This window comes from Palaemon carinicauda, chromosome 11 (genome assembly GCF_036898095.1).
Source record: "Palaemon carinicauda isolate YSFRI2023 chromosome 11, ASM3689809v2, whole genome shotgun sequence".
Taxonomy (NCBI): Eukaryota; Metazoa; Arthropoda; class Malacostraca; order Decapoda; family Palaemonidae; genus Palaemon; species Palaemon carinicauda.
In genome coordinates this window covers 125,691,495-125,705,275 of record NC_090735.1, presented here as the reverse complement: position 1 = coordinate 125,705,275, position 13,781 = coordinate 125,691,495, and the positions used below count along the sequence as shown (strand labels likewise).

General features: G+C 43.3%; 1 protein-coding gene across 1 annotated transcript in view; it reads right to left on the bottom strand.

Moving 5' to 3' along the window:
* LOC137650185 (uncharacterized) overlaps nt 1-13,781 on the bottom strand; it is a 59,961-nt gene that overhangs the window by 32,333 nt on the left and 13,847 nt on the right. The window contains exon 2 of the mRNA XM_068383358.1: nt 9,527-9,698. Coding sequence (XP_068239459.1) covers nt 9,527-9,698 — 172 coding nt within the window. The remainder of the gene's footprint in view (nt 1-9,526; nt 9,699-13,781) is intronic.

The window sequence follows — 13,781 nt, the reverse complement described above, 5'->3', positions numbered from 1 at the left end:
TTCTATGGGGAGGAAGGGTGGGTCAATTAAATCATGATTATCGGGTAAATATATTCAAAAATTTATTTTACTAATGAAAATAACATTTTTCAATATTAAACTTACCCGATAATCATGTAGCTGATTCACACCCAGGGAGGTGGGTGAAAACCAGTGTACATGTATATCAAGAAGCTAAGTATCCCGTATTTCATATTATCAGTTATTCAAAATAACAATGAAATTACAAGTACCTGGTAAGGAAGTCGACTTGAACCATTACTTTGCCTTAAATAAGTTCGTCTTCCTTACTGAGCGCAGCGTTCCTCTTAGGAGGCTGAACAACTCTAAGGTGCTGAAGTATCAAGGGCTGCAACCCATACTAAAGGACCTCATCACAACCTTTAACCTCGGCGCTTCTCAAGAAAGAATTGACCACCCGCCAAATCAACAAGGATGTGGAAGGCTTCTTAGCCGACCGTACAACCCATAAAAAGTATTCAAGAGAAAGGTTAAAAGGTTATGGGATTATGGGAATGTAGTGGCTGAGCCCTCGCCTACTACTGCATTCGTTGCTACGAATGGTCCCAGGGTGTAGCAGTACTCGTAAAGAGACTGGACATCTTTGAGATAGAATGATGCGAACACTGACTTGCTTCTCCAATAGGTTGCATCCATAACACTCTGCAGAGAATGGTTCTGTTTGAAGGCCACTGAAGTAGCCACAGCTCCCACTTCATGTGTCCTTACCTTCAGTAAAGCAAGGTCTTCTTCCTTCAGATGAGAATGTGCTTCCCTAATCAGAAGCCTGAATAGTAAGAAACTGAGTTCTTAGAACTTGGAAAAGAATGTTTCTTGATAGCACACCATAAGGCTTCTGATTGTCCTCGTAAAGGTTAAGACCTTTTTAGATAGTACCTAAGAGCTCTAACTGGGCAAAGTACTCTCTCCAGTTCATTCCCCACCAAGTTGGACAGGCTTGGGATCTCGAACGACTTAGGCCAAGGACGTGAAGGAAGCTCGTTTAGCAAAAACCGAGCTGCAAGGAACATGTAGCCGTTTCAGATGTGAAAACAATGATCCTGCTGAGGGTGTGGATCTCACTTACTCTTTTAGCTGTTGTCAAGCACACGAGGAAAAGAGTTTTTAATGTGAGGTCCTAAAAAGAGGCTGATTGGAGAGGTTCAAATCTTGATGACATAAGGAACCTTAGGACCACGTCTAGATTCCAGCCTGGAGTGGACAACCGACGTTCCTTTGAGGTCTCAAAAGACCTAGGGAGGTCCTGTAGATCTTTGTTGGTGGAAAGATCCAAGCCTCTGTGGCGGAAAACCGCTGCCAACATACTTCTGTAACCCTTGATCGTAGGAGCTGAAAGGGATCTTACTTTCCTTAGATGTAACAGGAAGTCAGCAATCTGGGTTACAGTGGTACTGGTTGAGGAAACTGCATTGGTCTTGTACCAGCTACGGAAGACTTCCCCTTGAGACTGATAGATTCTGAGAGTGGATGTTCTCCTTGCTTTGGCAATCGCTCTGGCTGCCTCCTTCGAAAAGCCCCTAGCTCTTGAGAGTCTTTCGAAAGTCTGAAGGCAGTCAGACGAAGAGCGTGGAGGTTTGGGTGTACCTTCTTTACGTGAGGTTGACGTAGAAGGTTCACTCCTAGAGGAAGAGTCCTGGGAATGTCGACCAGCCATTGCAGTACCTCTATGAACCATTCTCTCGCGGGCCAGAGCGGAGCCAACCAACGTCAGCCGTGTCCCTTTGCGAGAGGAGAACTTCTGAAGTACCCTGTTGACAATCTAGAACGGCGGGAATGCATACAGGTCGAGATGGAACCAATCCAGCAGAAAAGCATCCACGTGAACTGCTGCTGGGTCTGGAATCGGAGAACAATACAACAGGAGTCTCTAGGTTATCGAGGTAGCGAACAGATCTATGGTTGGCTGACCCCACAGGGCCCAAAGTCTGCTGCAAACATTCTTGTGAAGGGTCCACTCTGTGGGGATGACCTGACCCTTCCGGCTGAGGCGATCTGCCATGACATTCATACCGCCCTGAATGAACCTCGTTACCAGCGTGAGCTTTCGATCTTTAGACCAGATGAGGAGGTCCCTTGCGATATAGAACAACTTCCACGAAAGAGTCCCTCCCTGCTTGAAGATGTAAGCCAGGGCTGTGGTGTTGTCAGAGTCCACCTCCACCACCTTCTTAAGCTGGAGGGACTTGAAGTTTATCAAGGCCAGAAGAACCGCCAACAACTCCTTGCAATTGATGTGAAGTGTCCTTTGCTCCTGATTCCATGTTCCCAAGCATTCCTGTCCGTCCAAAGTCGCACCCCAGCCCGTGTCTGATGCGTCCGAGAGGAGACGGCGGTCGGGTTTCTGAACAGCCAAAGGTAGACTTCCTTGAGAAGAAAGCTGTTCTTACACCACGCGAGAGAAGACCTCCTCTCTTCGGAAACAGGAACTGAGACTGTCTCTAGCGTCATGTCCTTTATCCAGTGAGCAGCTAGATGATACTGAAGGGGGGGGAGGTGGAGTCTCCCTAACACGATGAACAGGGCCAGCGATGAAAGTGTCCCTGTTAGACTCATCCACTACCTGACTGAGCATCGGTTCCTTCTCAGCATGCTCTGGATGCATTCTAGGGCTTGGAAGATCCTTGGGGCCGACGGAAAGCCCGAAAAGCTCGACTCTGAAGATCCATACCCAGGTAGACAATGGTCTGGGATGGGACGAGCTGAGACTCCTCAAAATTGACCAGGAGGCCCAGTTCCTTGGTCAGATCCATAGTCCATCTGAGAATCTCCAGACAGCGACGACTTGTGGGAGCTCTTAAAAGCCAGTCGTCTGACGGAGCCGGACACAAGATCATGGTACTGCTGCACAGTCTGTGAACTGTCAACCAGGGGAAGCGAGGAAGTACAGTGACAACCCGAAGCTGTCTAGACTGTCTGGGTCGTACAGACAACTCCTTATCGGGTTGCTGAGGTTGCCGCACTGCGTCACAACAAGTCACTTATGCTGGTTGTTGAACGTCTTCCCAGTGACACACTGACTCCGTAAACAAAAAATCCTCTAACAAGGATTAAGCTTGGACTGCATGTCTTGCAACACAGCTCAAGGTCTATGGGAGCAGGTGTGGTAACAGACGGGGTTAGCGACTGAAGTGGAACCATTACCTTCCCTGGAAGCATGTTATGCTTAAATAAAAGTCCATAGGAGGCTACGCAGCTAAAGGCTCCTCTCCAAATGACAGAGTCCTCAAGGGAATATCAGAAGGAGGGAGAAAAGCACTTTCTCATCTACAGGGACCATATCCGAGAAAAGCTAAGTTCTCTCAGTGAGGTTTTCACTGGTGCAAAAGCAGCAGACTAGAAGGCAAAGTTATGAAACTGCTTGACAGTCTAGTGAGTTGGCAACAACCAAAGATGTGTGACTGAGAAGCATGCGGTAAGGTATGCAGAGCATGCTGTATGCAGAGCATGCTGTATGTAGAGCATGCTGTAAGGTAAGCAGAGCATGTTGCATGGCGTGTAACATATCTCAGAAATTCCATGACCAGTGCTAGATTGAGTAATATCGCATTACTGTCCAATGAAAGTGCACGTGCCGAGGGAATTGATTTAGACTGTTTTGTGATAATCGTAGAATTAAGCTGCACTAAATGTACTATAATCTACTTCACCTCAGGAAAGGGAAACTCGCCCTGTTGGCAACACTGCATTACTTCATGCATGCTTGCATGGGGTTTTAATATCAACATAATATTTACCTTACATTCATAACTCATGATTCATTTTTGTTTTGAAGATATTTTTGCCATATTTTGCGATTTTGTTAAAAATATATTGCAAGGAATACATATATATTTTTATATTTAAGTAATACAAATAACCTCCATTATCATAATGTTTGTGTAGGCATACATGTATATGATTACAAATGCAAGTTATGAAAGTAATGAGGTGTTATTATTGTCATTTGTTATTTCCAAGTTGAATGGGAAGAGGCTCAAGTTGAGGAGAAAGTGGCAGATGCATGCGTTGAGGTGGCTGACTCATAGCATGAGGTTGCTGCCTCAAGAGTTGCGCTTGCCTCATGGTTGAGGTGGCTGCGCAGAGAGAGGCTCTTGACTCACGAATTGAGGTTCTTGAGGTGTGAGCTGCGAGAGTTGAGGTAGCGGCTGCGCAGAACGCAGTTCCTGTCTCACGAGTTGAGGTTCCTGAGGAGCTAGCCTCAAGAGTTGAGGCTCTCGCCTTAAGGAAAGTTGAGGTAGCAGCTGCGAGAGCTGAGGTGGCTGCCTCAAGGATGGTAGAGGTTGTCGTACCTCAAGAGGTTGTTGCCTCGAAGATGGTCTAACTGCAAGAAAATCTTGCTTCAAGGCATAAGACTCCTGCTCCCATTGTTGAGGTTGCCTTAAGGAAGGTTAAGGTTGCTGCACAACGCTGGTAACTGGCAACTCCGAACGCGGTAAGGTAGCTTGAGGAACCTCAACTTCGTACGCCTGGCAGACTGGACTGCGGTGAGGCGGAGCTCTCGCAGGAGGAGGTGTAACCTTCTCAGCCTGAAACTCACGCATTAAGACCGCAAGCTGCGACTGCATGGACTGCAGCAAAGTCGTCTTGGGATCAACAGACGATAAGGTCTGTTGAGGCAAAGCCTTAATAGAAGATGAGGTCTGTTGAGGCATCGCCTTACCTCTCTTAGGAGGTGTGCAGTCACCTGATGACTGCGGAGAGTCAGAGCTAACCCAATGACTGCATCCGGGTTGTTGAACTCTAGAGGTCTGGACTTTACGTTTAAGAGGTCTTGAGACCTGAGTCCAGCGTTTTCTCCCCGAAATTTCTTCTGCAGACGAGCAAAATAAGGGCTCAATCGTCTGCGGGTGGGAGTGACGGTCTCTGTAAGACACGCCCGCAACCACCGAGGATACTTCTGTGCGCCGATCAAGGCCTGCCGAACCCTTTTGCCCTTCGACATTGCTTCTCCCCTGGGCTTGGGAGCTTGCAAGAGGTCCCGGACTGGGAGGACGACTGGCACGCACAGAAGTACCCTCACGCACAACACTGAAACACTTTGCGCTAATCACTTATCACTTTTGAATTTCTGTTTGCACTTATTTCACTGAACTCGAAACTTTAAGTGGTTTGTACCTGAAACACGCAATTCTATTCTTCCTTAAAAGATAGTAATTGCGAAAACAGAATTACAATGTAACAGAAAAATCTAATGAAAGATAAATAATTCAGTGGCTGGAAAGAGACTAAACACTAGATCAAATAAACTACGTTTAAAATCTCTCACCGCATAAAGCTTGAGAACAAGAATAAACTCTAGAAACGTTTACCTTCTTCCCCTAAAGAGACTAGGGAGAAGAGCAAAAACGATAACAACGTTACTCGCTTGAACGAAACGTTTATCCAGCTCTCTCTCCCTCCGTCTCTATATCTCTCTCTCTCTCTCTCTTGACTTAGAACCTGAGAGAAGAGCCCAATCATATATATCGTTAAAACATATTATTGTTAAAGGAAAAAAACTGAAAGATTTCCCAAATAAAAAGTTCCTTTATTAGAATTAAAACCATTAAGCTAAGAAAGAATGAACTTAACGCTAGAAACGGTTTACTCTTACTGCAACGTGACACCGTGAAAATTCTCTCTCTATCGTAACGATAGAGCGCAAGTTGAACGTTCTGAACGTCAACAACTGCAGAGACAAAACAAAACGTTAGTTCCACTTTGAAACAGTACGAGACTATCAAAGAAATTCTTTCAAAAACATTAAAATAGCATAATACAGTAGGGTCCCGAATTATGCGAGAATTTGGTCGATTAATGACCTCGTGTAAATGGAAAATCGCGAATTTCGAAACACACAACTAACAGAAATAATTCCATTGTGGCCATGGCAACCAGCAATTTGCCTATTCAAATGTGTTTACTACCCATTTCCAATACTTTCTTTGTACTATACTGTATTTCTTTATAATATCAAATTGTTTTTGTAAATAAATAAAACATTTAATATACTTTAAAGTTCTAATAACTTGAAAAATGGTTAAAATTATAACCAGGATAGGTGTAAACACCATATATTTCCCGTTACAACACAACCCAAAATACAGACAAATTTTAATGTTTGTCATAATATCTATTGTATAATACAACTGGTGAATAGCAAAACCATCACTCTATAGACTAGCTTGTTGTATGATTGAAAATCCAGAATTATCAAAATAAAGGCGATTTTATATCATGCGTTTCCTAAACACGCTAAAAAGCAGAATAGAAAACGACAACCAATGTTTTGTTTACGTTTAACTCTGATCACAACGAAGAAACAGACGCATTTATACATCTGTGTTTTTGAATTGACAGCAATTTTACCAAGTATAAATTATATGTTGAATTTATTATTACCAATGTTCTAATTATTTTTTATTAGAACTTTCAAATAAATGAAATGAATGCCATTTATGAAATGTTTTTCTTTATGATGCCGCCTGAAACGGAAACTTTCCATTTGTTTACGCTCCATCTTCGATCATAATAAACAAACGAATGCATTAAACACACATGATCTAAGTCATAACTAATGATATTACAAACATTTAGTAAACATTATGTTATTACAAATATTTTACTTACCGTATCCATATAAATTCCTAAATTCGTAGCAAAGCTGGAAATTTTTTTTTCCTTATGCGTTTAATCCACAATAGCAAACTGCCGTTAATGACAGAGTGATAACTTACGATAATTCTAAACTGTTACGAAAGATAATTGTCCTTTCCATATCCAAAATACTTTTCCTAACTTCAGTTATAAGTCGTCAACTTGTACCCACCTCAATTATGGATCCATATGCAAAAAAGGTAAAGAAGAAAGTACTAGGCCTATTTTTAAAGTCACCGAACAATTAGGTTACCGCTATAACGTTCGATGAGAGAGAGAGAGAGAGAGAGAGAGAGAGAGAGAGAGAGAGAGAGAGAGAGAGAGAGAGAGAGAGAGAGAGAGAGGGAGAGAGAGAGGGATGGTTTTAAAGTACTAAACAATAAATATGATAGGTTATAACACATTGGTGTTTATGTAATATTAACTGTATAGATGGTTTGAATAAGTTAAGAAATGGTGTAAACAATTCTTTGTTATTGTATTCGCGCGGAAGCAAGACATCAGCTGATGTGATCACAGCTAAAAGTAAAACAAAAATAAGTTAGCAATACTCGATTTTTAAAACACCCGAAATTTAACAACATAAGTACATGTTTTATTATAGCGCAATTGACATTTAAAGAGTAAAAATTTTCTGGAATAGAATGGTGTTTCCTAAAAAAATAGTGGTTTGCGGACGAAATCGGTTACCGTATTTTAAGCTATGATTGAAATGGATGTATACACGGTATAATTTTTTCGGTTTGTAATTAATTGACACTTCAAGAAAATCGATTTTGGTTTCTTCATCTATTTGTAAGTATTGTATAACGAGAGAGAGAGAGAGAGAGAGAGAGAGAGAGAGAGAGAGAGAGAGAGAGAGAGAGAGAGAGAGAGAGAGAGAGAGAGATATTATGACGCAGAAGGTTACAGACCTAGAACAGGGGAGGATGAAGGTGGGGGGAGTTATGAGATAGGCTGGGTGGACTCGCAGGGGAGACGGTAGGAGACGGGGGAAGGGGGGATTTGGTTGCCAGTGGCTAAAAATAGATTCTGAAAGACGGTAAAGGGAAAAACCAATCCCATCGAATAAACAGAATAAGGAAAGGGAATAAGATCCAGAGGAATAATAGATATAATGGAATGAAAATGACTAGATGGTGTTAGTTGTGATAAGAATAATTTAGATATTTGAAATAAGAGTGTCTGAGGAGGTATAGAAGGAATTCGTGATAAATATAGAGGAATATCAAAGGATACAGTTAGTTTGCATTAAAGGGTTTGTTATCGTTTATCGGCAGTGAATAGCCTAAACTTCGGTAACGAGTCGTCAATATTTTGTCATATTTTAAACAGTATACATTTGATTTGCAAACATTGGTGCCATCAAATCTCTCTCTCTCTCTCTCTCTCTCTCTCTCTCTCTCTCTCTCTCTCTCTAGATTTTATTTTACCGTCTACTCTACAAAACCAATGTTTGCAAATCAAATGTATAGCCTACTGTTTAAAATATGACAAAATATTGACGACTCGTTACCGAAGTTTAGGCTATTCACTGCCGATAAACGAACCCAGTCTACTCGTGAAAACCTTGAACGCCCAGAGGGAAAAATAAGGCTTTTAAATATACTGTACTAAACAAAAATAATGCTTTAATATACCATCATTAACACTACCATTACAATTATCGTAAGGTTGGAGAAAGATAAAGATTGCCGAGAACGTAACCACATTTCTGTTTACATTTCGTCAGCTGGACTCGCACAGTTAACAGTTGATTTCATTGTTGATGTGGAATTTTATCCTTAAATAGGCTATTCATTATGAAATTATGTTAATGAAATGTAATGTTAATATTGTTTTGTAACATTTATTATAAATCACCGTATTTAGGGCTACCAATATACTTAAAAAGACTATAGATTTGATACATTTTGTAGTGCTTGACTCGCGAACTTTGAACAGCCTCGTGGATACAGAAAATTTATTTTTGAAAAATAGCGATCGTGGAAAAGGGGAATCGTGTAATTCGAACACGCTTAATTCGGGACCCTACTGTATGTTAACAGGTAAAACCGAAATGACGGGCTCAATGTTAATTAACTTCGGTACAAGAAAAGACCGCCTACTATTAGGAAAGGTCGAATATAAACAAATATAAAAATTAATTTTAATAAGTTTATAAAAAAGGAAGTTACTCGAAGAGGCCTATAAAAGGCGGAGAGATATAAAATAAATCTATAACTTTTGTTAAGCAAAATTAAGAAAGAGAGTCTATATTCTCTTAGACACCAACACTTCCGTCTAAGGGAAGGGTCGGCCATTAAAAGGTGAAAGAGAGTTCATACTCTCTTCGTCACCATAATTAATCAAATTAATTCCAAAAGCTAGCTAAGCTAATAATAAAACTTCCTGAATAGCGAAAGCTGAAATCTTAGAGCAATACTTCACCAAAAACCGTGAACAAAACTCCAAAATTATAAGCGTATCCATGAACGTCTTGCCGGAACACGACAGAGGAAAAATTGAGGTGGTGTCAACAAGAAGTACTGCAGTACCTGGCCACAGGTGGCGCTTGTGAGTACACCCCCCTCTTGTATAGCGATCGCTGGCGTATCCCTTCCGTAGAATTCTGTCGGGCAACGGAGTTGACAGCTACATGATTATCGGGTAAGTTTAATATTGAAAAAACCATAAACTTAGCCTACAGCCCTATGATTCAGTTTCTAAATACTGTACACCACTACAGACAGTACTATAACTGTCATCAAATCAACCTCTTTAATACTTAACAGTCCTATCATACAGAGTACTGTACTTTAATACCTTCAACAACATTATTAAACGCTACACCACAAAAATAATCTAAGCACTGAACATCGATACCTACCAACTGCATCGCCAGAATTCAGAGCGAGTTGTTCATCAAACGGATTGGTCATAAGAGGATAGTGACCATCAGGTGCTGGTTCTCCTTCTACCATAGCTTCCTCTTCGACACCTTCCCCTGGCCCAGGACTCGTTAGAAGCCAGTGATGTGTGCGGTCCTCACCTGATGACATCTGTCGGGAAAAGATACAAGATTTACATGATGGATTTAAAGATTATTCTTATACAGTAAAGCTATACAGTTTATAGTAATAATGAGGTGTATCTAAAGTACAGGTCTTCAGTTACTCATCCATAAGTAGTGATAAAGTTACAGGTAGAAAAATGGTGACTAAAAAGCATAATAAAGATGAAAATGCTTTGTGTACCTGCATGAAGTTTTTTATATGAAAGTAACAATGCATCAAGACAAAAAATAACTTGCATTAACATACAATATCCCATAACACCAGAAGTTAAAATGACAAATTTCGAAGTAAATTGAATTTTTCCTAACAATACAAACCTGGTAGTTCTTTACATAGAAAAAATCAGCGCAAGCTGGCATACGGCTATAAAACTTTCAACACTTTTAACGAGGCGTCAACAACCATTACGATCGTTACCAGTGGTAGCAAGGAGAAGCACCGACAACCCCCCCCCCTCACTCGTACCTTCTTCACTTTGATCACAAACAGGACTTGAAGAATTACAGGTTTGTATCATTAGGAAAAATACAAATTACTACAAAGTTTGTCATTTGTTCCTACACGAAATACAACTTACAATTTTTACAAAGGAGATTTACAATCTGAGTGTGGAAGTCCCTTAAACTGGCAGAAAACTTTAACCCAGGATCGCTGCATCTGAACATGATAATGCAAACGATGAGCATCCTGACACCTCATAAATCAGTAGCCTGTCAATACGAGTGGGTTGTCAGTACACGCAAGTGAAAATAACCGTAAAAACGTAATTGTAATTGTCATACGGTATGTACTGTTTACAGGTTTGTGAATAAACACACCGAGCGCTGGCATCCCAGATCCTCCCCGTAAGAAGATTGGGGACGCAACATGAATACAAAGAAAAATATAGCCTATTCTAGCTACAAGCAAAAATAGGGCTTCCTGCAGTCAAAAGAGTTCTAGCCCATAGGTTCTGATGCTATGTCCCAAGAGAGGAAAAGATGAAGAAAAGAAAAGGCCAGTCATTCATCCAAGACTAACATCCTAACCTCTGCCCTCAAATGATTTCTAATAGTCCTGATAGGAGCTAAGGTAGCTAAACCACTTGGTGTACAGATACCCCAGGTTTTCTCAAAAATATATTTAAGGACCTGTATGTCATGTTTTGCAGGTAATGGGCAATGAAGGTAGTTTCTTTCCTCCACATCACTGCTTGAAGTACCTGCATCACAGGGAGGTTCTTCTTGAACGTCAGGGATGAACTTATGGCATTGACGTTGTGAGCTCTGGGTTGTACACCTTGCTGTCAAGGAGGGGAAGGATTGATGGTACAGTCAACAACCTGCCTGATCCATGTGGAGATGGTGTTCCTCGTCACCCTCTTCTTGACACTGTTGAAGCAAACAAACAGATGCTTGATTTGTGGGAGGGCTCTTTTGAGTTCATTTTAAGTAGAACCTTAGAAATCTCACAGGACACAAAAGCAGTTGATCAGGATCAATCATTCCCTCCTGAAGACTCGAAATCTGGAAAGAACTGAAACTAGGATCGGAAACTGCCAAATTTTTTGTCTTGGCTACACTCTCAGGGACAAAGATGAATGCAATTCGTCCCCATCCTCTTGTATGTGCGACGAAGAAAGATGACAAATTCGGAGATAATTTGTATTTTTCCTAACCATACAAACCTTAGCTATTTACAAAGGGTTTACTTTTAGCGCAGCTGAAATGACGAGCCAATAGTTTTTAACGAGGGTTAATTACCCCCGCGCTAGTTAGCGGGGGGTGGGGAAGGGTAGCTTGCTACCCCTCCCCCCTCCACACACCGGTGACTTGCTTCACTTCACTTAGAGGTAGGACTTGACTTGGGGGTCAGGGATGGCGGGCACATATGTGTAAATAGCTAAGGTTTGTATGGTTAGGAAAAATACAAATTATCTTCGAATTTGTCATTTGTTCCGTAACCGAAATACAAACCACGCTACAGTATTTACAAAGGGTGACTTACCCCTTAGGAAGGGTGGAAAGTCCCCAGCCTTACTGACTTCGGCTTGCCCGGGGGCTCGATCCCTTAGTGAGCAGCACTAGAGAGAGGGAGCCCCTGTACCTCACAGGTTCCTAGCATCGCTAGGAACGAGTGGCCTACATAAGTAGTGTGAGGAGGAGAGTGTGACTCGTCCTATGAAGTTGACCTTGAGACCTTCAGATAGGAATTCTAGGATAGGACGTTCCCCATACCACCTCGTCAGGGTATGGGAGACGCAACAGTATTAAGCTTAATACTAGGAGCACAAAGAAGCATGGGTTACCTGCAGAGGTCGAGGTCAGCTATGCGAGGACCAGGATGCTGCTTCCCCAAGAGAGGGGAGAATGAAGAAAGAAGTAAGGGTCAGACATACTCTTTCATTCACACAGACTAAGACCGGGTAACAACGCCCTCAACCTACTGCTACTTGTCCAAAAAGGAGCCTGAGGTTAGACCAGCTGTTGTGCAGCCACCACAGGGCCGATAGAGAACGTATCGAGGCTCCTGTGGGTCACGTCTTGCAGGTAGTGGGCTGTGAAGGTCGTTTGACGCTTCCAGACCCCCGCTTGAAGTACCTGCGTCACAGAGAAGTTTCTCTTGAAGGCCAGGGATGTAGCAATACCCCTGACATCGTGGGCCCGAGGGCGACGTGACGGAGGAGGGTCAGGATTCAGGGCATGGTGGATAACCCTTCGAATCCAAGCAGAGATGGTGTTCCTTGTGACCCTCCTCTTTGTCCTGCCTGTGCTCACAAACAAAGCTCGCACATGAGGACGGACTGCAGCCGTTCTCTTCAAGTAGTACCTCAGACACCTCACTGGGCATAGTAGCAGCTGGTCTGGGTCGTTTGTTACAGAACGGAGACTCGCGATCCTGAAAGAGTCGAACCGAGGATCCGGCACTCCAGGATTCTGAGTCTTGGCCACAAACTCAGGGACGAACCTGAACGTTACCTCCCCCCATCCCCTTGAATGGGCGATGTCGTACGAGAGACCATGAAGTTCACTAACTCGCTTGGCCGAGGCCAAGGCGAGTAGGAAAGCCGTCTTCCAAGACAGGTGGCGATCGGAGGCCTGGCGTAATGGCTCGAAGGGAGGTCTCTTGAGAGACCTGAGAACTCGAACCACGTTCCAAGGAGGGGGTCTCACTTCCGACTGGGGGCAGGTAAGCTCATAGCTACGTATGAGTAAAGAGAGTTCTAGCGATGAAGAAATATCCACGCCCTTCAATCTGAAGGCCAAGCTTAAGGCTGAGCGATAGCCTTTGACTGCCGAGACAGAAAGGCGCATTTCTTCTCGCAGATACACAAGGAAGTCCGCTATTGCTGGAATAGTGGCATCGAGTGGAGAGATACCCCTTCCACGACACCAACCACAAAAGACTCTCCACTTCGCTTGGTAGACTCCCTCAGAGGACCTTCGCAGGTGCCGAGACATTCTCTCCGCAACCTGTTGCGAAAAGCCTCTCTCCGCGAGGAGACGCTGGATAGTCTCCAGGCGTGAAGCCGAAGCGAGGCTACGGCCCTGTGAGGGACACCGGAGTGGGGTTGTCTGAGAAGCTCGTGTCGTGGAGGAAGCTCCCTTGGGAGTTCCGTCAGGAGTTGCAGAAGGTCCGGAAACCATTCCGCGTGATGCCATAGCGGAGCTACTAGAGTCATGGAACAGTTGACCGATAGTCTGGTCCTGTTGAGCACCCTTCTCATCAGACAGAATGGTGGGAAGGCGTACACGTCGATGTTGTCCCACCGTTGCTGGAAAGCATCTTGCCAGAGTGCCTTGGGGTCCGGGACTGGTGAGCAGTACAGGGGCAGCTTGAAGTTCAAGGCTGTCGCGAACAAGTCCACCGTCGGGGAACCCCACAAAGTCAGGACTTTGTTGGCTATCTGAGGATCCAAAGACCACTCGGTACTCACTATCTGCGAAGCCCTGCTCAGACTGTCGGCGAGCACATTCCTCTTGCCAGGAATGAAGCGAGCTGATAGTGTTATCGAGTGGGTTTCGGTCCACCTCAGAGTCTCTACTGCAAGATGGGATAGCTGTTGCGAAAAAGTGCCTCCCTGCTTGT